Raw genomic sequence first — 23,085 nt, forward strand, 5'->3', positions numbered from 1 at the left:
GCCACGCCCACGTGGACAGGTGACACCCCTGCAGTCAATCAGCTGTGACGGGAACTGCGGCTCCTACAGACTACCGACACGAAGCCGCATTGCTTTGTCTCTCACATTTACAGTGAATTTCACGATTTCTATAAAGATAACCATAAAAAAACAACGCGTGAGTACAGTTTTCCCCTCAGTTATGGACGTTTAAAAAAGAGAAAAAAAAACCTTTCTAGTTTTAAGCACCACATATGTGAACAAACTCCCACAAAACTGTGAACTGCAACTGTGATTCTCTGAAATCAAGCTGCTGCCATTTATAACACCAAACATGTCTAACAATGCACTCTTTTTTTTGTATTTGACACTTACCTTAGTCTTACTTTTGTTGTCTTTTCTCCAGCTCTTTAAGCTTTTAATTGCGTGTAAATATCCGTTCATAATGTGTTTCTTTTGCCTTTTGACTCAACGCATTTGATATTTCGTGTGTAGCATTTGTTGCCGAAATCTGCTGTATAAATAAGCTTGCTTTTGTACCTTTTTCTTTAAGCTATACTGTGCAGAGTAAACCTTAAGTTAAGGTTGTTTCTGGCAAAGCAGTGATGCACAGTGTGTGTAGTCAGATGTCTGCCTCGTCTCAGGCCTTGGCATTCACTCCATTTGTGGTTTGTGTTGTTTTTGTTGTTTGTTTGTGAGGTTTGTCTGGACTGCAGGGAGCTTTGCTACACTAAGACTCGACTGATTGTCAAGAAGTGAAATACTAGGTTTAAATAATTCCCTCTCTGTGTTAAATTATCTAGTTTAAGTGATGGTAGACTGTATCACATCCTCCTGAGCTACATACTCACCAGAGCTCCCCTGACCTCCTTCATATATTCGTTCCAAAAAACAAGGACGCTTAGTAAAATGTAAATAAAAACCAAATGCAATGATTTGCAAGTCACTTCTGACCTATAATCGATGAAATACAGTACAGAGACAAGATACTTACTGTTCAATTTGATAAACTTATGTAAAATTGTTTTTTTACATATATATCCTCATTCTGAATTTAATGGCTGCAGCATGTCATTATAAAGTTGGGACAGGAGCATGTTTACCACATTGTGACATAACATTTTCCTCAACACTCAGTAAGTGTTTGGGAAATGAGGACTCTAGTCGTTGAAGTTTTGAAAGTTAAAATCTTTCCCATTCTTGCTTGATATACGACTTCAGTGTCTCAGCAGTCTGAAGTCTCTGTTGTCATATTTGTGCTTCATAACGCTCCACACATGTTCAGTGGCAGACAGGTCAGTCTGTAGCTGCACTCTTTTATCACGAAGCCGCGCTGTTGGTGCATGTGTAGAATGTGTCTTATTGTCTCACTGGAAGAAGCAGTGTCCCTGAAAAAGAAGTAGTCTTGATGACAGCAAATGTTGCTCTAAAATGTGGTGGTACGGTGCTTTCATGGATGTGAAGTTACTCATGATGCCATGGGTACTAACGTCCTCTTCTACCATAACAGATGCTTGTTTTGAATTTTGAGCTGGTAACAATCTGGATGGTCACAGCATCCATCATTTCCAACACAAATTTAAAATGTGGACTCATCAGACCATGTTTCAACTTTGTGTCAGTCTGGCTCAGATGAGTTCAGGTCCAGAGAATTTCTGCTTTCACAGTTTCTGGCCAAACAGTGTCATTTGGATGGACTTTTAAAGAAAATAAATAATCGGCAAAATACTTTTTAAAAAATTGCCAAAACTTTTAAGAAAGAAAAACAAAAAACTTGTTTAAAGATAAAGATAAAAAAATCACCCAATTTAAAAAAAAAAGAGAATACATGCCTTACAAACCCATGGCATGTTGTTTAAAAAAATATAGATAAATCAGCCAAAAAAATATATATATATAAAAAAAAGGCCACAAAGCCAGGATCAAAAGAATCTGGACGATCTTTTAGCTCTTAAGCTTGGAAGACACAACATCCCTGATTTCCAAAACAATCTGAAATATGGACTCCTCAGACTGCAGCACAGATGAGTTCAGGTCCAGAGAGGTTGGCGGTGGTTCTGGATGTTGTTTATATCTGGCTTTCACTTCGCGTGTTAGAGTCTTAACTTGCATTTGCAGACACAGCAATGAGCTCTGTTTACTTACAGTGTTTTCCAAAGTATTTCTGAGTTCATGTAATATTATCCTTTATACAGCTATGTTGGTTTTTAATATGGTGCAGCCTAAGGGGTCAAAGGTCACGGCCATTCAGGGTGTGTTGTTTTAACCAAATAACGCTGCTTAGGAACTATATTTCCTACTGAAACATAAATCAAATCATGTCCACAGTATGAGTGCAGTCTTCCTGTTAATGTCAGCTACTGTCCATTGTCCTGCATGAGCTGTAGGCTGACAGCATTTGCATGTTTTACAGTTTCATCTGTTTGTGCACACTGTTTCGGTCCTTTTAAAGCAACCTTTGAACCACATTCAGTGACGCCTGTGTTAAAGCTTCTTTCATGAGCCGAGACGGGCCAGATGATGATAAGGGATTGTTTGGATGAGGCTGTTTGTTTTTTGGGTTGGTTTTTTTTTTTTAGAGTAATTTAGGGAATGAAATATTTGACAGCACACAGCTCTCTGTTTTTCTGTGCTGCAAATGAAAATCTAAAGTTGCCTTAGAAGGACTTGAGCCTGGATTTTGGTTTTGAACTGTTTTTGGTTCATGGTTTATTTTTAACTTGAGGACTGAGCCTGTGGTTAAAACTTTTTTAAAAATCCTTGAATCAGGTGTTCAGAGCGTGATGTCCCAGGGCCCGGTGCGTCTTAAGGTGTACAGACGGACATCAAGCGTCGGGATGAGCACAGAGCAAGAGCAGCAGGATGACTCTGAACCTGACACCCAGCCTGAATCCAGCCAGGGGATACTAGAAACAGAGAACGCACCTCCATCGCAGGCCATCGAATTCCGCATAAAGCAGCTTCACAACAGGCATTTCCTCCTGCTGAAGATGCAGCGTCTCAGAAAGAAGGTGGAGGACAACGGGACCACAGGGGAAAGTAAGTCCTCGCAACTCAGTGGTTTCCAACATATATGTATTATGTTTGACTTCTCAGATTTTCATCTGAAAGACTTCATCATAAAGCTTTGAAGCACTTTAGACTTTTACACGATTAGAAGACATAGAAATAAACAATTTTTGTTAGGGACAAATACTTTCTGTTCTCAATCCTGTTAGTCATTATTAGACAAATAGATGCATCATTGTGCTCTTGTCTCTTTTCCGTGATGGAGCGTCCTACAGACAACATGAGTTGCTGCCTGGGGCATCAAAGTCCTGTCAAATTTGTAAATAAATAGGCTGATTTATCTTTGCTATTAATATGCCTGATTTATGATCATGTATTTTTTCAGACATATTTAAATTTTTGGAAAAAAAACCCCCAAAAAACCAAACTTAAATGTATTCACCAAACACTAAGTTGGTGCCCATAAGAGTTGGTGAGCATAAGTTAGAGGAAATGAGAAGGTGCAGTAAATTCGGAAATTGCACGTATTGTATGGTACATTTGTTATTTATTATTATAAGTTCTTTATCTGTGTTGATTTCTCCTTGATTTGTGTATACTAATTACTATTTGTAATTAGTAGTAGTAATAGAAGGAGGTTCATTGTTGTGTAAACAACAACAACAAAATTTAGAATTTAATATATATATATATTTAAATTTCCACTTTAAGAACTATGGAGCTCTTAAGTGATTGAGAATTCTTCTAATGGCGATAGAAAAAGTAAAAAAAATTTTTTTATAAATCTTTATACTTTATATACCCTTTTTTAACCAATCAGTCAATAAAATAAATGACAGCTTAATTTATTCTTTTACCAGCTTTTGACTTTACCTTTTATTTTTCAATTCATACAACATTCTTGCAAGCAAACCAACAACAAAAAAAAACATCCCCCTTTGTCACTCTTAGATTCATCTTTTACTATTTCATTTTCCTTTATTTGTATACTAATGTCTTTTAGTCAGCGAGCTAAAACCAAAACTGTTAAAACTGCTAATGATAGAAGAGCTGGCGTGTTTTTCTGTCCGTCTCAGGCTCTCCAGCTCATGATCGTATAATCATTAGGAAAATAGGAGATGTAAAACCAAAATATGTAAAAGAAAGATGAACAAATTTCAGCTTTCTGTATCTTTTTAATTTATTTTAACTGACAATATTATTCATTGTTAGTTATATTTTTGGCTTTCCTTATAACTTTGTGCTAAGTTTGGGGCTCTGTCATTGTACATACTATCGTACTTACTAAAATGGAATATACGTATAGTATGTGGAAAAATGTTAAGCAATAGTACAAATTAAAAACATACATCGTACATACTATGACATTTTTGCTAGTGCAATAGTTAAAAATGTGCAACAGGTGCAGTAGTGTGCTATCCATCTGTTTCTGCCTCTCAAACTCGCTCGCCCTGTGTGTCGTCATCAGTGACCTGTGAGGACCAACTGTGTGAGCTGGAGGCCATCCAGAGGGAGCTGCAGGAGCTGCTGGTTAAAAAGGACAAGTTGCAGAAACAGGGGAAACACTCCAAACTCAGAGTGGATGAAAGCATGTCTCCCCACTTTTTCTTTTTCTTTTGATTAACATATGAGTAGTTCAGTAATGACAACCGTGACTCTGGTGAAAAGAGTCTTTTTCACATTAAGAAGTTGCTTAATGCATCTATAATGACACTGCTCTTTTTTTTTAAATCAGGTCAACAGGATGCACATCCCTCCTGCTATAAAACTGTGACACCACGTGGGGGGATCTACATGTTACCACCTCCCCAGCAGGAGGACATCACAGTGGATCAGAGAGTAAAAACAGCGGCTGAAACATCAACAAGCACTGTCATTCCAGGTAAGTTACCATCAGATATTGCTATGTTTTTGGTTAGGGTTAGCAGTCTTATGGCATATTATTTTGTCACAGCCCAGCTCAAACGTTATGACAAAAAAAATGGAGACAAAATGAACAGTCATTTATTCACAAAAAAGAGTTCATTTAAACACTAAGTGGTGAACTGCATGTGTGGGTGCATGGCAGTGCATGTGAATAGAAAAAACTTTTTTTTTCTTATCATGCAGTCATGTTTGAACTTCTACTATGACATTTTTGCAGATTGTTTTTGAAAAACTATATTAGGATGATGATGATATTTACTATATTTACTACTATACTATACTATACTATACTATACTATATACTACTATATTTACTTTTTTTCCACTACTATATGCATATTCCTTTTTTAATATTTTCTTAAATCGTACATACTATGACATTTTTACTGGCTTTTTTTGCTTGATTTACTCTACTTAGTCATTAAAAAAAATCTCAATACTTTATGTTTGTTTTTTTTAAACAAAATTGTAATACTACATTACGTTTCAACAACAATTTTGACACAATGTAATTTTTTATGCCATTAATACAACATATTATACCATGACGATTTTTTGTTAGATTTTCCAACATAGTAAATTATGATGATTTTGACTACATATTTATGATATACTATATTTATAACATCTATTCAATTTTGAAGACATTTTGAGGCCTTACTAGACCATGTTGATTTCAAAGATTTTACACTTCAACATGACTATTTTTTATTAATACTGACTGTTATTTTTTATAATTATTATTAATAACAATTATCAGAATTTTTGTTTTTTTGATAAACAATACTATAATGTTTTTGTTGACATGGTATACCATGACATATTATAGGGAACTATTGACAATTCTTTCAAAGAATTATACTATGATAGTGTGGTATGTCATTAAATCGGCTGAAAACCATGATAGTATAGTATGTCGAAAAAATCTGCTCAAAAATGCATGTTATAATATGTAATAAAAGTCAAAACATCATACCGTAGTTTGCCGATCAAATGAGCTCAAAAAGGTCGTCTCAACAGGGTCGTAATATAATATGTCGAAAAATGGGCTCAAAAACGTCATAGTGTGATATGTCAACAAAGCCTGCAAATAACATCGTAGTAAAGTATGTCGGCAAAATCGGCAAAAAATGTCATAGTATGTTCACAAAATCTGTAAGAACGTCATAGTATATAGTAGTTTGTCGAAAACTTCGGCACAAAATCGTCATAATATTTTGTGTTGAAAAAATCTACCCCTTAAATAAAGTATAATCATACTATAATATGGCATTTTCGGTTTCAACATGCTATATTATGGTGTTTTGGGCTGTTTTTAGAACAATGCCATGACATGTCTCGGCATGCTATTTTATATACTTTTCAGTGGTTTTCAGCTGTTTTGGGGACGTCATATTTCGAATTTTTTTGGCATACTATAAGCAGGGCACTTACGGTCGTTTTTTCGACATGCTATATGATGGTGTTTTGGGACGTTTTTGCAACATTCTATGCCATGACGTGTCTTGGCATGCTCTTTTATGTGGTTTTCAGCAGTTTTAAGCTGTTTTTTGGATGTCATATTTTGACATTTTTTGTGCCTTACCATATTTTTCTGTCATTTTTTCAAGATGCTATATTCAGTTGGTTTTGGCAGTTTTGCAGCATTCTATACAATGATGTGTCACGGCATGCTAACTTACTTGTTTTTCAGCTGTTTTTAGTCGTTTTTTGGGCATGTCAAATTTTGACACGTTTTGCCATACTATAGTCTTGCTTTTTCTGTAATTTTTTTTACAATGATAAATTGTGGTGTTTTGGCTGTTTGCAATATTCTATGCTATGACATTTCTCTGAGTGCAATTTATGTGTTTTTCAGCTGTTTTTAGCCGTTTTTTTGGACATGTCAAATTTTGCCATTTTTTGCTATACTATAGCTTTGCTTTCTTGGTAATTTTTTTCAAGATGCTAAATCAAGGTGTTTTTGGCCGGTTTTGCAACATTCTATGTTACGATGTGCCTCGGCATGCAATTTTATGTGTATTTTTTTAGTTTTTTAGCTGTTTTTTGGACATTATTTTTTGCCATCTTGGTCATTTTTTCAAGATAGTATATCAAGGTGTTGTTGGCCGTTTTTTCAACATTCTGTGCTATGACGTGTCTCGGCAAGCTATTTTACGTGGTTTTATGCTATTTTGAGCTGTTTTTTGGGCGTCATACATTTTATGGACATTTTATCAATAATATAGCCTTGCTTTTTTGGTAATTTTTTCAAGCTTGTATATCATGGTCTTGGTCTTTTTGGCCTTGGACATGGATTATTAGGGTGTTTTTGGCCTTTTTTGCAACATTTTATGCTACAGTGTGCCTCGGCATGCAGTTTTATGTGGTTTACAGAACATTTTAGCCATGTCAAATTTTTACATTTTTGCCATACTATAGCCTTGCCTCTTCGGTCATTTTTGGACATGCATTATTGGGGTGTTTTTGGCCATTTTTGCAACTTCTTTGATATGGATGTGACTATTGGCATGCATTTTAAACTGTTTAGAGGTGGTTTCAGCCATTTTTTGAACGTAGCATATTTTGAAATTTTTGCCATACTATAGCCTTGCTTTTTTCGGTCATTTTTTGGACATGCATTATTAGGGTGTTTTTGGCTGTTTTTGCAAAATTCTTTACTATCCCGTGACTCAGCACGCAATTTAAAGCTGTTTAGTGGCGTTTTCAGTCATTTTTGGAACGTGGCATATTTTGACATTTTTGCCTTACTATAGCCTTGCCTTTTCTGTAATTTTTTGGACATGCATAATTAGGGTGTTTTTGGCCATTTTTGTAAAGTTCTTTGCTATGGTGTGATTCAGCACACTATTTTAAGCTGTTTAGAGGCGTTTTCAGCCATTTTTGGAACGTGGCATATTTTGACATTTTTGCCATACTATAGCCTTGCTTTTTTTGGTCATTTTTTGGACATGCATTATTGGGGTGTTTTTGGCCATTTTTGTAAAATTCTTTGCTATCCCGTGACTCAGCACGCTATTGTAAGCTGTTTAGAGGTGTTTTCAACCGTTTTTGGAACGTGGCATATTTTGACATTTTTGCCATACTATAGCCTTGCCTTTTTGGTCATTTTTTGGACATGCATTATTGGGGTGTTTTTGGCCATTTTTGTAAAGTTCTTTGCTATGGTGTGATTCAGCACGCTATTTTAAGCTGTTTAGAGGTGTTTTCAGCCATTTCTGGGACGTGGCATATTTTGACATTTTTGCCATACTATAGCCTTGCCTTTTTTGGTCATTTTTTGGACATGCATTATTAAGGTGTTTTTGGCCATTTTTGTAAAGTTCTTTGCTATGGCGTGATTCAGCACGCTATTTTAAGCTGTTTAGAGGTGTTTTCAACCATTTTTGGAACGTGGCATATTTTGACATTTTTGCCATACTATAGCCTTACCTTTTCGGTCATTTTTTGGAGATGCATTATGATGGTGTTTTTGGCCATTTTTGTAAAGTTCTTTGCTATGGTGTGATTCAGCACGCTATTGTAAGCTGTTTAGAGGTGTTTTCAGCCATTTTTGGAACGTGGCATATTTTGACATTTTTGCCTTACTATAGCCTTGCCTTTTTGGTCATTTTTTGGACATGCATTATTGGGGTGTTTTTGGCCATTTTTGTAAAGTTCTTTGCTATGGTGTGATTCAGCATGCTATTTTAAGCTGTTTAGAGGTGTTTTCAGCCATTTTTGGAACGTGGCATATTTTGACATTTTTGCCATACTATAGCCTTGCCTTTTCGGTCATTTTTTGGACATGCATTATTGGGGTGTTTTTGGCCATTTTTGTAAAGTTCTTTGCTATGGCGTGATTCAGCACGCTATTTTAAGCTGTTTAGAGGTGTTTTCAGCCATTTTGGAACGTGGCATATTTTGACATTTTTGCCATACTATAGCCTTGCCTTTTCGGTCATTTTTTGGACATGCATTATTGGGGTGTTTTTGGCCATTTTTGTAAAGTTCTTTGCTATGGTGTGATTCAGCACGCTATTTTAAGCTGTTTAGAGGTGTTTTCAACCATTTTTGGAACGTGGCATATTTTGACATTTTTGCCTTACTATAGCCTTGCCTTTTCTGTCATTTTTTGGACATGCATTATTGGGGTGTTTTTGGCCATTTTTGTAAAGTTCTTTGCTATGGTGTGATTCAGCACGCTATTTTAAGTTTTTTAGAGGTGTTTTCAGCCATTTTTGGAACATGGCATATTTTGACATTTTTGCCTTACTATAGCCTTGCCTTTTTGGTCATTTTTTGGACATGCATTATTGGGGTGTTTTTGGCCATTTTTGTAAAGTTCTTTGCTATGGTGTGATTCAGCACGCTATTTTAAGCTGTTTAGAGGTGTTTTCAGCCATTTTGGAACGTGGCATATTTTGAAATTTTGCCATACTATAGCCTTGCCTTTTCTGTAATTTTTGGACATGCATTATTGGGGTGTTTTGGCCATTTTGTAAAGTTCTTTGCTATGGTGTGATTCAGCACGCTATTTTAAGCTGTTTAGAGGTGTTTTCAGCCATTTTGGAACATGGCATATTTTGACATTTTGCCTTACTATAGCCTTGCCTTTTTGGTCATTTTTGGACATGCATTATTGGGGTGTTTTTGGCCATTTTGTAAAGTTCTTTGCTATGGTGTGATTCAGCACACTATTTTAAGCTGTTTAGAGGTGTTTTCAGCCATTTTTGAACGTGGCATATTTTGTCACTTTTGCCATACTATAGCCTTGCCTTTTCTGTAATTTTTTGGACATGCATTATTGGGGTGTTTTGGCCATTTTTGTAAAGTTCTTTGTTATGGTGTGATTCAGCACGCTATTTTGAGCTGTTTATAGGTGTTTTCAGCCATTTTTGGAACGTGGCATATTTTGCGATTTTTGCCATACTATAGCCTTGCTTCTTCGGTTATTTTTTGGACATGCATTATTGGGGTGTTTTTGGCCATTTTTGTAAAGTTCTTTGCTATGGTGTGATTCAGCATGCTATTTAAAGCTGTTTAGAGGTGTTTTCAACCATTTTTGAACGTGGCATATTTTGACATTTTGCCATACTATAGCCTTGCCTTTTCGGTCATTTTTGGACATGCATTATTGGGGTGTTTTTGGCCATTTTTGTAAAGTTCTTTGTTATGGTGTGATTCAGCACGCTATTTTAAGCTGTTTAGAGGTGTTTTCAGCCATTTTTGGAACGTGGCATATTTTGACATTTTTGCCATACTATAGCCTTGCTTCTTCGGTCATTTTTTGGACATGCATTATTGGGGTGTTTTTGGCCATTTTCGTGAACTTCTTTGCTATGGTGTGATTCAGCACGCTATTTTAAGCTGTTTAGAGGTGTTTTCAGCCATTTTTGGAATGTGGCATATTTTGACACTTTCTATAGCCTTGCCTTTTCGGTCATTTTTTGGACATGCATTATTGGGGTGTTTTTGGCCATTTTTGTAAAGTTCTTTGCTATGGTGTGATTCAGCACGCTATTTTAAGCTGTTTAGAGGTGTTTTCAGCCATTTTTGGAACGTGGCATATTTTGACATTTTTGCCTTACTATAGCCTTGCCTCTTCTGTCATTTTTTGGACATGCATTATTGGGGTGTTTTTGGCCATTTTGTAAAGTTCTTTGCTATGGTGTGATTCAGCACACTATTTTAAGCTGTTTAGAGGTGTTTTAAGCCATTTTTGGAACGTGGCATATTTTGACATTTTTGCCTTACTATAGCCTTGCCTTTTCGGTCATTTTTTGGACATGCATTATTGGGGTGTTTTTGGCCGTTTTTGTAAAGTTCTTTGCTATCTCTTGACTCAGCATGCTATTTAAAGCTGTTTAGAGGTGTTTTCAGCCATTTTTGGAACGTGGCATATTTTGAAACTTTTGCCATACTATAGCCTTGCCTTTTCGGTCATTTTTGGACATGCATTATTGGGGTGTTTTTGGCCATTTTTGTAAAGTTCTTTGCTATGGTGTGATTCAGCACGCTATTTTAAGCTGTTTAGAGGTGTTTTCAGCCATTTTTGGAACGTGGCATATTTTGACATTTTTGCCTTACTATAGCCTTGCCTTTTTGGTCATTTTTTGGACATGCATTATTGGGGTGTTTTTGGCCATTTTTGTAAAGTTCTTTGCTATGGTGTGATTCAGCACACTATTTTAAGCTGTTTAGAGGTGTTTTCAGCCATTTTTGGAACGTGGCATATTTTGACATTTTTGCCGTACTATAGCCTTGCCTTTTCGGTCATTTTTTGGACATGCATTATTGGGGTGTTTTGGCCATTTTGTAAAGTTCTTTGCTATGGTGTGATTCAGTACGCTATTTTAAGCTGTTTAGAGGTGTTTTCAGCCATTTCTGGAACGTGGCATATTTTTGACATTTTTGCCTTACTATAGCCTTGCCTTTTCGGTCATTTTTTGGACATGCATTATTGGGGTGTTTTTGGCCGTTTTTGTAAAGTTCTTTGCTATCTCTTGACTCAGCATGCTATTTTAAGCTGTTTAGAGGTGTTTTCAGCCATTTTTGGAACGTGGCATATTTTGACATTTTTGCCATACTATAGCCTTGCCTTTTCTGTCATTTTTTGGACATGCATTATTGGGGTGTTTTTGGCCATTTTTGTAAAGTTCTTTGCTATGGTGTGATTCAGCACGCTATTTTAAGCTGTTTAGAGGTGTTTTCAGCCATTTTTGGAACGTGGCATATTTTGACATTTTTGCCATACTATAGCCTTGCCTTTTCTGTAATTTTTTGGACATGCATTATTGGGGTGTTTTTGGCCATTTTTGTAAAGTTCTTTGCTATGGTGTGATTCAGCACGCTATTTTAAGTTTTTTAGAGGTGTTTTCAGCCATTTTTGGAACATGGCATATTTTGACATTTTTGCCTTACTATAGCCTTGCCTTTTGGTCATTTTTGGACATGCATTATTGGGGTGTTTTTGGCCATTTTTGTAAAGTTCTTTGCTATGGTGTGACTAAACACGCCATTTTAAACTGTTTAGAGGTGTTTTCAGCCATTTTTGGAACGTGGCATATTTTGAAATTTTTGCCATACTATAGCCTTGCCTTTTCTGTAATTTTTTGGACATGCATTATTGGGGTGTTTTTGGCCATTTTTGTAAAGTTCTTTGCTATGGTGTGATTCAGTACGCTATTTAAAGCTGTTTAGAGGTGTTTTCAGCCATTTTTGGAACATGGCATATTTTGACATTTTTGCCTTACTATAGCCTTGCCTTTTTGGTCATTTTTTGGACATGCATTATTGGGGTGTTTTTGGCCATTTTTGTAAAGTTCTTTGCTATGGTGTGATTCAGCACACTATTTTAAGCTGTTTAGAGGTGTTTTCAGCCATTTTTGGAACGTGGCATATTTTGACACTTTTGCCATACTATAGCCTTGCCTTTTCTGTAATTTTTTGGACATGCATTATTGGGGTGTTTTGGCCATTTTTGTAAAGTTCTTTGTTATGGTGTGATTCAGCACGCTATTTTGAGCTGTTTATAGGTGTTTTCAGCCATTTTTGGAACGTGGCATATTTTGCGATTTTTGCCATACTATAGCCTTGCTTCTTCGGTTATTTTTTGGACATGCATTATTGGGGTGTTTTTGGCCGTTTTTGTAAAATTCTTTGCTATCCCGTGTCTCAGCATGCTATTTAAAGCTGTTTAGAGGTGTTTTCAACCGTTTTTGGAACGTGGCATATTTTGACATTTTTGCCATACTATAGCCTTGCCTTTTCGGTCATTTTTTGGACATGCATTATTGGGGTGTTTTTGGCCATTTTTGTAAAGTTCTTTGTTATGGTGTGATTCAGCACGCTATTTTAAGCTGTTTAGAGGTGTTTTCAGCCATTTTTGGAACGTGGCATATTTTGACATTTTTGCCATACTATAGCCTTGCTTCTTCGGTCATTTTTTGGACATGCATTATTGGGGTGTTTTTGGCCATTTTCGTGAACTTCTTTGCTATGGTGTGACCTAAACACGGCAATTTAAACTGTTTAGAGGTGTTTTCAGCCATTTTTGGAACGTGGCATATTTTGACATTTTTGCCATACTATAGCCTTGCCTTTTCGGTCATTTTTTGGACATGCATTATTGGGGTGTTTTTGGCCATTTTTGTAAAGTTCTTTGCTATGGTGTGATTCAGTACGCTATTTTAAGCTGTTTAGAGGTGTTTTCAGCCATTTTTGGAACGTGGCATATTTTGACATTTTTGCCATACTATAGCCTTGCCTCTTCTGTCATTTTTTGGACATGCATTATTGGGGTGTTTTTGGCCATTTTTGTAAAGGTCTTTGCTATGGTGTGATTCAGCACACTATTTTAAGCTGTTTAGAGGTGTTTTCAGCCATTTCTGGAACGTGGCATATTTTGACATTTTTGCCTTACTATAGCCTTGCCTTTTCGGTCATTTTTTGGACATGCATTATTGGGGTGTTTTGGCCATTTTGTAAAGTTCTTTGCTATCTCTTGATTCAGCATGCTATTTAAAGCTGTTTAGAGGTGTTTTCAGCCATTTTTGGAACGTGGCATATTTTGAAACTTTTGCCATACTATAGCCTTGCCTTTTCTGTAATTTTTTGGACATGCATTATTGGGGTGTTTTTGGCCATTTTTGTAAAGTTCTTTGCTATGGTGTGATTCAGCAAGCTATTTTAAGCTGTTTAGAGGTGTTTTCAGCCATTTTTGGAACGTGGCATATTTTGACATTTTTGCCTTACTATAGCCTTGCCTTTTTGGTCATTTTTTGGACATGCATTATTGGGGTGTTTTTGGCCATTTTTGTAAAGTTCTTTGCTATGGTGTGATTCAGCACACTATTTTAAGCTGTTTAGAGGTGTTTTCAGCCATTTTTGGAACGTGGCATATTTTGACATTTTTGCCATACTATAGCCTTGCCTTTTCGGTAATTTTTTGGACATGCATTATTGGGGTGTTTTTGGCCATTTTTGTAAAGTTCTTTGCTATGGTGTGATTCAGTACGCTATTTAAAGCTGTTTAGAGGTGTTTTCAGCCATTTTTGGAACGTGGCATATTTTGACATTTTGCCATACTATAGCCTTGCCTTTTGGTCATTTTTTGGACATGCATTATTGGGGTGTTTTGGCCATTTTTGTAAAGTTCTTTGCTATGGTGTGATTCAGCACGCTATTTTAAGTTTTTTAGAGGTGTTTTCAGCCATTTTTGGAACATGGCATATTTTGACATTTTTGCCTTACTATAGCCTTGCCTTTTTGGTCATTTTTTGGACATGCATTATTGGGGTGTTTTTGGCCATTTTTGTAAAGTTCTTTGCTATGGTGTGATTCAGCACACTATTTTAAGCTGTTTAGAGGTGTTTTCAGCCATTTTTGGAACGTGGCATATTTTGACATTTTGCCATACTGTAGCCTTGCCTTTTCGGTCATTTTTTGGACATGCATTATTGGGGTGTTTTTGGCCGTTTTTGTAAAGTTCTTTGCTATCTCTTGACTCAGCACGTTATTTAAAGCTGTTTAGAGGTGTTTTCAGCCATTTTTGGAACGTGGCATATTTTGAAACTTTTGCCATACTATAGCCTTGCCTTTTCGGTCATTTTTTGGACATGCATTATTGGGGTGTTTTTGGCCATTTTTGTAAAGTTCTTTGCTATGGTGTGATTCAGCACACTATTTTAAGCTGTTTAGAGGTGTTTTCAGCCATTTTTGGAACGTGGCATATTTTGACATTTTTGCCATACTATAGCCTTGCCTCTTCTGTCATTTTTTGGACATGCATTATTGGGGTGTTTTTGGCCGTTTTTGTAAAGTTCTTTGCTATGGTGTGATTCAGCACGCTATTTTAAGCTGTTTAGAGGTGTTTTCAGCCATTTTTGGAATGTGGCATATTTTGACACTTTGCCTTGCCTTTTCGGTCATTTTTTGGACATGCATTATTGGGGTGTTTTTGGCCATTTTTGTAAACTTCTTTGCTATGGTGTGATTCAGCACGCTATTTTAAGCTGTTTAGAGGCGTTTTCAGCCATTTTTGGAACGTGGCATACTTTGACATTTTTGCCATACTATAGCCTTGCCTCTTCGATAATTTTTTGGACATGCATTATTGGGGTGTTTTTGGCCATTTTTGTAAAGGTCTTTGCTATGGTGTGATTCAGCACACTATTTTAAGCTGTTTAGAGGTGTTTTCAGCCATTTCTGGAACGTGGCATATTTTGACATTTTTGCCTTACTATAGCCTTGCCTTTTCGGTCATTTTTTGGACATGCATTATTGGGGTGTTTTTGGCCGTTTTTGTAAAGTTCTTTGCTATCTCTTGACTCAGCATGCTATTTAAAGCTGTTTAGAGGTGTTTTCAGCCATTTTTGGAACGTGGCATATTTTGAAACTTTTGCCATACTATAGCCTTGCCTTTTCTGTAATTTTTTGGACATGCATTATTGGGGTGTTTTTGGCCATTTTTGTAAAGTTCTTTGCTATGGTGTGATTCAGCACGCTATTTTAAGCTGTTTAGAGGTGTTTTCAGCCATTTTTGGAACGTGGCATATTTTGACATTTTTGCCTTACTATAGCCTTGCCTTTTTGGTCATTTTTTGGACATGCATTATTGGGGTGTTTTTGGCCATTTTGTAAAGTTCTTTGCTATGGTGTGATTCAGCACGCTATTTTAAGCTGTTTAGAGGTGTTTTCAGCCATTTTTGGAACATGGCATATTTTGACATTTTGCCTTACTATAGCCTTGCCTTTTGGTCATTTTTGGACATGCATTATTGGGGTGTTTTTGGCCATTTTTGTAAAGTTCTTTGCTATGGTGTGATTCAGCACACTATTTTAAGCTGTTTAGAGGTGTTTTCAGCCATTTTTGGAACGTGGCATATTTTGACATTTTTGCCATACTATAGCCTTGCCTTTTCGGTCATTTTTTGGACATGCATTATTGGGGTGTTTTTGGCCATTTTTGTAAAGTTCTTTGCTATGGTGTGATTCAGCACGTTATTTTAAAGCTGTTTAGAGGTGTTTTCAGCCATTTTTGGAACATGGCATATTTTGACATTTTCGCCTTACTATAGCCTTGCCTTTTCGGTCATTTTTTGGACATGCATTATTGGGGTGTTTTTGGCCATTTTTGTAAAGTTCTTTGATATGGTGTGACTAAACACGCCATTTTAAACTGTTTAGAGGTGTTTTTAGCCATTTTTGGAACGTGGCATATTTTGACATTTTTGCCATACTATAGCCTTGCCTTTTCGATAATTTTTTGGACATGCATTATTGGGGTGTTTTTGGCCATTTTTGTAAAGTTCTTTGCTATGGTGCGATTCAGCACACTATTTTAAGCTGTTTAGAGGTGTTTTCAGCCATTTTTGGAACGTGGCATATTTTGACATTTTTGCCTTACTATAGCCTTGCCTTTTTGGTCATTTTTTGGACATGCATTATTGGGGTGTTTTTGGCCATTTTTGTAAAGTTCTTTGCTATGGTGTGATTCAGCACGCTATTTTAAGCTGTTTAGAGGTGTTTTCAGCCATTTTTGGAACGTGGCATATTTTGACATTTTTGCCATACTATAGCCTTGCCTTTTCGGTCATTTTTTGGACATGCATTATTGGGGTGTTTTTGGCCATTTTTGTAAAGTTCTTTGCTATGGTGTGATTCAGCACGCTATTTTAAGCTGTTTAGAGGTGTTTTCAGCCATTTTTGGAACATGGCATATTTTGACATTTTTGCCTTACTATAGCCTTGCCTTTTTGGTCATTTTTTGGACATGCATTATTGGGGTGTTTTGGCCATTTTGTAAAGTTCTTTTGCTATGGTGTGATTCAGCACACTATTTTAAGCTGTTTAGAGGTGTTTTCAGCCATTTTTGGAACGTGGCATATTTTGACATTTTGCCATACTATAGCCTTGCCTTTTCGGTCATTTTTTGGACATGCATTATTGGGGTGTTTTTGGCCGTTTTTGTAAAGTTCTTTGCTATCTCTTGACTCAGCACGTTATATAAAGCTGTTTAGAGGTGTTTTCAGCCATTTTTGGAACATGGCATATTTTGAAACTTTTGCCATACTATAGCCTTGCCTTTTCGGTCATTTTTTGGACATGCATTATTGGGGTGTTTTTGGCCATTTTTGTAAAGTTCTTTGATATGGTGTGACTAAACACGCCATTTTAAACTGTTTAGAGGTGTTTTCAGCCATTTTGGGACGGGGCATATTTTGACATTTTTGCCTTACTATAGCCTTGCCTTTTTGGTCATTTTTGGACATGCATTATTGGGGTGTTTTTGGCCATTTTTGTAAAGTTCTTTGCTATGGTGCGATTCAGCACACTATTTTAAGCTGTTTAGAGGTGTTTTCAGCCATTTTTGGAACGTGGCATATTTTGACATTTTTGCCTTACTATAGCCTTGCCTTTTTGGTCATTTTTTGGACATGCATTATTGGGGTGTTTTTGGCCATTTTGTAAAGTTCTTTGCTATGGTGTGATTCAGCACGCTATTTTAAGCTGTTTAGAGGTGTTTTCAGCCATTTTTGGAACGTGGCATATTTTGACATTTTTGCCATACTATAGCCTTGCCTTTTCGGTCATTTTTTGGACATGCATTATTGGGGTGTTTTTGGCCATTTTTGTAAAGTTCTTTGCTATGGTGTGACTAAACACGCCATTTTAAACTGTTTAGAGGTGTTTTCAGCCATTTTTGGAACGTGGCATATTTTGACATTTTTGCCATACTATAGCCTTGCCTTTTCGGGCATTTTTTGGACATGCATTATTGGGGTGTTTTTGGCCATTTTTGTAAAGTTCTTTGCTATGGTGTGATTCAGCACGCTATTTTAAGCTGTTTAGAGGTGTTTTCAGCCATTTTTGGAACGTGGCATATTTTGACATTTTTGCCATACTATAGCCTTGCCTTTTCGGTCATTTTTTGGACATGCATTATTGGGGTGTTTTTGGCCGTTTTTGTAAAGTTCTTTGCTATGGTGTGATTCAGCACACTATTTTAAGCTGTTTAGAGGTGTTTTCAGCCATTTTTGGAACGTGGAATATTTTGACATTTTTGCCTTACTATAGCCTTGCCTTTTCTGTCATTTTTTGGACATGTATTATTGGGTTGTTTTTGGCCATTTTGTAAAGTTCTTTGCTATGGTGTGACTAAACACGCCATTTTAAACTGTTTAGAGGTGTTTTCAGCCATTTTTGGAACGTGGCATATTTTGACACTTTTGCCATACTATAGCCTTGCCTTTTCTGTAATTTTTTGGACATGCATTATTGGGGTGTTTTTGGCCATTTTTGTAAAGTTCTTTGCTATGGTGTGATTCAGCACACTATTTTAAGCTGTTTAGAGGTGTTTTCAGCCATTTTTGGAACGTGGTATATTTTGACACTTTTGCCATACTATAGCCTTGCCTTTTCGGTCATTTTTTGGATATGCATTATTGGGGTGTTTTTGGCCATTTTTGTAAAGTTCTTTGCTATGGTGTGATTCAGCACGCTATTTTAAGCTGTTTAGAGGTGTTTTCAGCCATTTTTGGAACGTGGCATATTTTGACATTTTTGCCATACTATAGCCTTGCCTTTTCTGTCATTTTTTGGACATGCATTATTGGGGTGTTTTTGGCCATTTTTGTAAAGTTCTTTGCTATGGTGTGATTCAGCACGCTATTTTAAGCTGTTTAGAGGTGTTTTCAGCCATTTTTGGAACGTGGCATATTTTGACATTTTTGCCATACTATAGCCTTGCCTTTTCGGTCATTTTTTGGACATGCATTATTGGGGTGTTTTGGCCATTTTTGTAAAGTTCTTTGCTATGGTGTGATTCAGCACACTATTTAAAGCTGTTTAGAGGTGTTTTCAGCCATTTTTGGAACGTGGCATATTTTGACACTTTTGCCATACTATAGCCTTTCCTTTTCGGTCATTTTTTGGATATGCATTATTGGGGTGTTTTTGGCCATTTTTGTAAAGTTCTTTGCTATGGTGTGATTCAGCACGCTATTTTAAGCTGTTTAGAGGTGTTTTCAGCCATTTTTGGAACGTGGCACATCTTGACATTTTTGCCATACTATAGCCTTGCCTTTTCGGTAATTTTTTGGACATGCATTATTGGGGTGTTTTTGGCCATTTTTGTAAAGTTCTTTGCTATGGTGTGATTCAGCACGCTATTTTAAGCTGTTTAGAGGTGTTTTCAGCCATTTTTGGAACGTGGTATATTTTGACATTTTGGCCTTACTATAGCCTTGCCTTTTTGGTCATTTTTTGGACATGCATTATTGGGGTGTTTTTGGCCATTTTTGTAAAGTTCTTTGCTATGGTGTGATTCAGCACGCTATTTTAAGCTGTTTAGAGGTGTTTTCAGCCATTTTTGGAACGTGGCATATTTTGACATTTTTGCCATACTATAGCCTTGCCTTTTCTGTAATTTTTTGGACATGCATTATTGGGGTGTTTTTGGCCATTTTTGTAAAGTTCTTTGCTATGGTGTGATTCAGCACGCTATTTTAAACTGTTTAGAGGTGTTTTCAGCCATTTTTGAACGTGGCATATTTTGACATTTTTGCCATACTATAGCCTTGCCTTTTCGGTCATTTTTGGACATGCATTATTGGGGTGTTTTGGCCATTTTGTAAAGTTCTTTGCTATGGTGTGATTCAGCACGCTATTTTAAGCTGTTTAGAGGTGTTTTCAGCCATTTTTGGAACGTGGCATATTTTGACACTTTTGCCATACTATAGCCTTTCCTTTTCGGTCATTTTTTGGATATGCATTATTGGGGTGTTTTTGGCCATTTTTGTAAAGTTCTTTGCTATGGTGTGATTCAGCACGCTATTTTAAGCTGTTTAGAGGTGTTTTCAGCCATTTTTGGAACGTGGCACATCTTGACATTTTTGCCATACTATAGCCTTGCCTTTTCGGTAATTTTTTGGACATGCATTATTGGGGTGTTTTTGGCCATTTTTGTAAAGTTCTTTGCTATGGTGTGATTCAGCACGCTATTTTAAGCTGTTTAGAGGTGTTTTCAGCCATTTTTGGAACGTGGCATATTTTGACATTTTCGCCTTACTATAGCCTTGCCTTTTCGGTCATTTTTTGGACATGCATTATTGGGGTGTTTTTGGCCATTTTTGCAAAGTTCTTTGCTACGGTGTGATTCAGCACGCTATTTTAAGCTGTTTAGAGGTGTTTTCAGCCATTTTTGGGACGTGGCATATTTTGACATTTTTGCCATACTATAGCCTTGCCTTTTCGGTCATTTTTGGACATGCATTATTGGGGTGTTTTTGGCCGTTTTTGTAAAGTTCTTTGCTATGGTGTGACTAAACACGCCATTTTAAACTGTTTAGAGGTGTTTTCAGCCATTTTTGGAACGTGGCATATTTTGACATTTTTGCCATACTATAGCCTTGCCTTTTCGGTCATTTTTTGGACATGCATTATTGGGGTGTTTTTGGCCATTTTTGTAAAGTTCTTTGCTATGGTGTGATTCAGCACGCTATTTTAAGCTGTTTAGAGGTGTTTTCAGCCATTTTTGGAACGTGGCATATTTTGACATTTTTGCCATACTATAGCCTTGCCTTTTTGGTCATTTTTTGGACATGCATTATTGGGGTGTTTTTGGCCATTTTTGTAAAGTTCTTTGCTATGGTGTGATTCAGCACGCTATTTTAAGCTGTTTAGAGGTGTTTTCAGCCATTTTTGGAACGTGGCATATTTTGACATTTTTGCCATACTATAGACTTGCCTTTTCGGTCATTTTTGGATATGCATTATTGGGGTGTTTTTGGCCATTTTGTAAAGTTCTTTGCTATGGTGTGATTCAGCACGCCATTTTAAGCTGTTTAGAGGTGTTTTCAGCCATTTTTGGAACGTGGCATATTTTGACATTTTTGCCATACTATAGCCTTGCCTTTTTGGTCATTTTTTGGACATGCATTATTGGGGTGTTTTTGGCCATTTTTGTAAAGTTCTTTGCTATGGTGTGATTCAGCACGCTATTTTAAGCTGTTTAGAGGTGTTTTCAGCCATTTTTGGAACGTGGCATATTTTGACATTTTCGCCTTACTATAGCCTTGCCTTTTCGGTCATTTTTGGACATGCATTATTGGGGTGTTTTGGCCATTTTTGTAAAGTTCTTTGCTATGGTGTGATTCAGCACACTATTTTAAGCTGTTTAGAGGTGTTTTCAGCCATTTTTGGAACGTGGCATATTTTGACATTTTTGCCTTACTATAGCCTTGCCTTTTTGGTCATTTTTTGGACATGCATTATTGGGGTGTTTTTGGCCATTTTTGTAAAGTTCTTTGCTATGGTGTGATTCAGCACGCTATTTTAAGCTGTTTAGAGGTGTTTTCAGCCATTTTTGGAACGTGGCATATTTTGACATTTTTGCCATACTATAGCCTTGCCTTTTTGGTCATTTTTTGGAGATGCATTATTGGGGTGTTTTTGGCCATTTTTGTAAAGTTCTTTGCTATGGTGTGATTCAGCACGCTATTTTAAGCTGTTTAGAGGTGTTTTCAGCCATTTTTGGAACGTGGCATATTTTGACATTTTTGCCATACTATAGCCTTGCCTTTTCGGTCATTTTTTGGACATGCATTATTGGGGTGTTTTTGGCCACTTTTGTAAAGTTCTTTGCTATGGTGTGATTCAGCACACTATTTAAAGCTGTTTAGAGGTGTTTTCAGCCATTTTTGAACGTGGCATATTTTGACATTTTTGCCATACTATAGCCTTGCCTTTTCTGTAATTTTTGGACATGCATTATTGGGGTTGTTTTGGCCATTTTTGTAAAGTTCTTTGCTATGGTGTGATTCAGCACGCTATTTTAAGCTGTTTAGAGGTGTTTTCAGCCATTTTTGGAACGTGGCATATTTTGACATTTTTGCCATACTATAGCCTTGCCTTTTCGGTCATTTTTTGGACATGCATTATTGGGGTGTTTTTGGCCATTTTTGTAAAGTTCTTTGCTATGGTGTGATTCAGCACGCTATTTTAAGCTGTTTAGAGGTGTTTTCAACCATTTTTGAACGTGGCATATTTTGACATTTTGCCATACTATAGCCTTGCCTTTTCTGTCATTTTTTGGACATGCATTATTGGGGTGTTTTGGCCATTTTTGTAAAGTTCTTTGCTATGGTGTGATTCAGCACGCTATTTTAAGCTGTTTAGAGGTGTTTTCAGCCATTTTTGGAACGTGGCATATTTTGACATTTTTGCCATACTATAGCCTTGCCTTTTCGGTCATTTTTGGACATGCATTATTGGGGTGTTTTTGGCCATTTTGTAAAGTTCTTTGCTATGGTGTGATTCAGCACGCTATTTAAAGCTGTTTAGAGGTGTTTTCAGCCATTTTTGGAACGTGGCATATTTTGACATTTTTGCCATACTATAGCCTTGCCTTTTCGGTCATTTTTGGACATGCATTATTGGGGTGTTTTTGGCCATTTTGTAAAGTTCTTTGCTATGGTGTGACTAAACACGCCATTTTAAACGGTTTAGAGGTGTTTTCAGCCATTTTTGGAACGTGGCATATTTTGACATTTTTGCCATACTATAGCCTTGCCTTTTCTGTAATTTTTTGGACATGCATTATTAGGGTTTTTTTTGGCCATTTTTGTAAAGTTCTTTGCTATGGCGTGATTCAGCATGCTATTTTAAACTGTTTAGAGGTGTTTTCAGCCATTTTTGGAACGTGGCATATTTTGACATTTTCGCCTTACTATAGCCTTGCCTTTTTGGTCATTTTTTGGACATGCATTATTAAGGTGTTTTTGGCAATTTTTGTAAAGTTCTTTGCTATGGTGTGATTCAGCACGCTATTTTAAGCTGTTTAGAGGTGTTTTCAGCCATTTTTGGAACGTGGCATATTTTGACATTTTGCCATACTATAGCCTTGCCTTTTCGGTCATTTTTGGACATGCATTATTGGGGTGTTTTTGGCCATTTTTGTAAAGTTCTTTGCTATGGTGTGACTAAGCACGCCATTTTAAACTGTTTAGAGGTGTTTTCAGCCATTTTTGGAACGTGGCATATTTTGACATTTTGCCATACTATAGCCTTGCCTTTTCGGTCATTTTTTGGACATGCATTATTGGGGTGTTTTTGGCCATTTTGTAAAGTTCGTTGCTATGGTGTGATTCAGCACGCTATTTTAAACTGTTTAGAGGTGTTTTCAGCCAT

General features: G+C 36.6%; 1 protein-coding gene across 1 annotated transcript in view; it reads left to right on the plus strand.

Annotated features, from left to right (window-relative positions):
- LOC148186356 (uncharacterized) overlaps positions 1–23,085 on the plus strand; it is a 41,777-nt gene continuing 18,692 nt past the window's right edge. The window contains exons 1-4 of the mRNA XM_088070430.1: positions 1–157; positions 2,749–3,018; positions 4,457–4,576; positions 4,724–4,870. Coding sequence (XP_087926556.1) covers positions 2,763–3,018; positions 4,457–4,576; positions 4,724–4,870 — 523 coding nt within the window. The 5' untranslated portion in view covers positions 1–157; positions 2,749–2,762. The remainder of the gene's footprint in view (positions 158–2,748; positions 3,019–4,456; positions 4,577–4,723; positions 4,871–23,085) is intronic.

The sequence above is a fragment of the Plectropomus leopardus genome, chromosome 19, assembly GCF_026936395.1.
Source record: "Plectropomus leopardus strain MGB_pleo_1.0 chromosome 19, ASM2693639v1, whole genome shotgun sequence".
Classification (NCBI taxonomy): Eukaryota; Metazoa; Chordata; class Actinopteri; order Perciformes; family Serranidae; genus Plectropomus; species Plectropomus leopardus.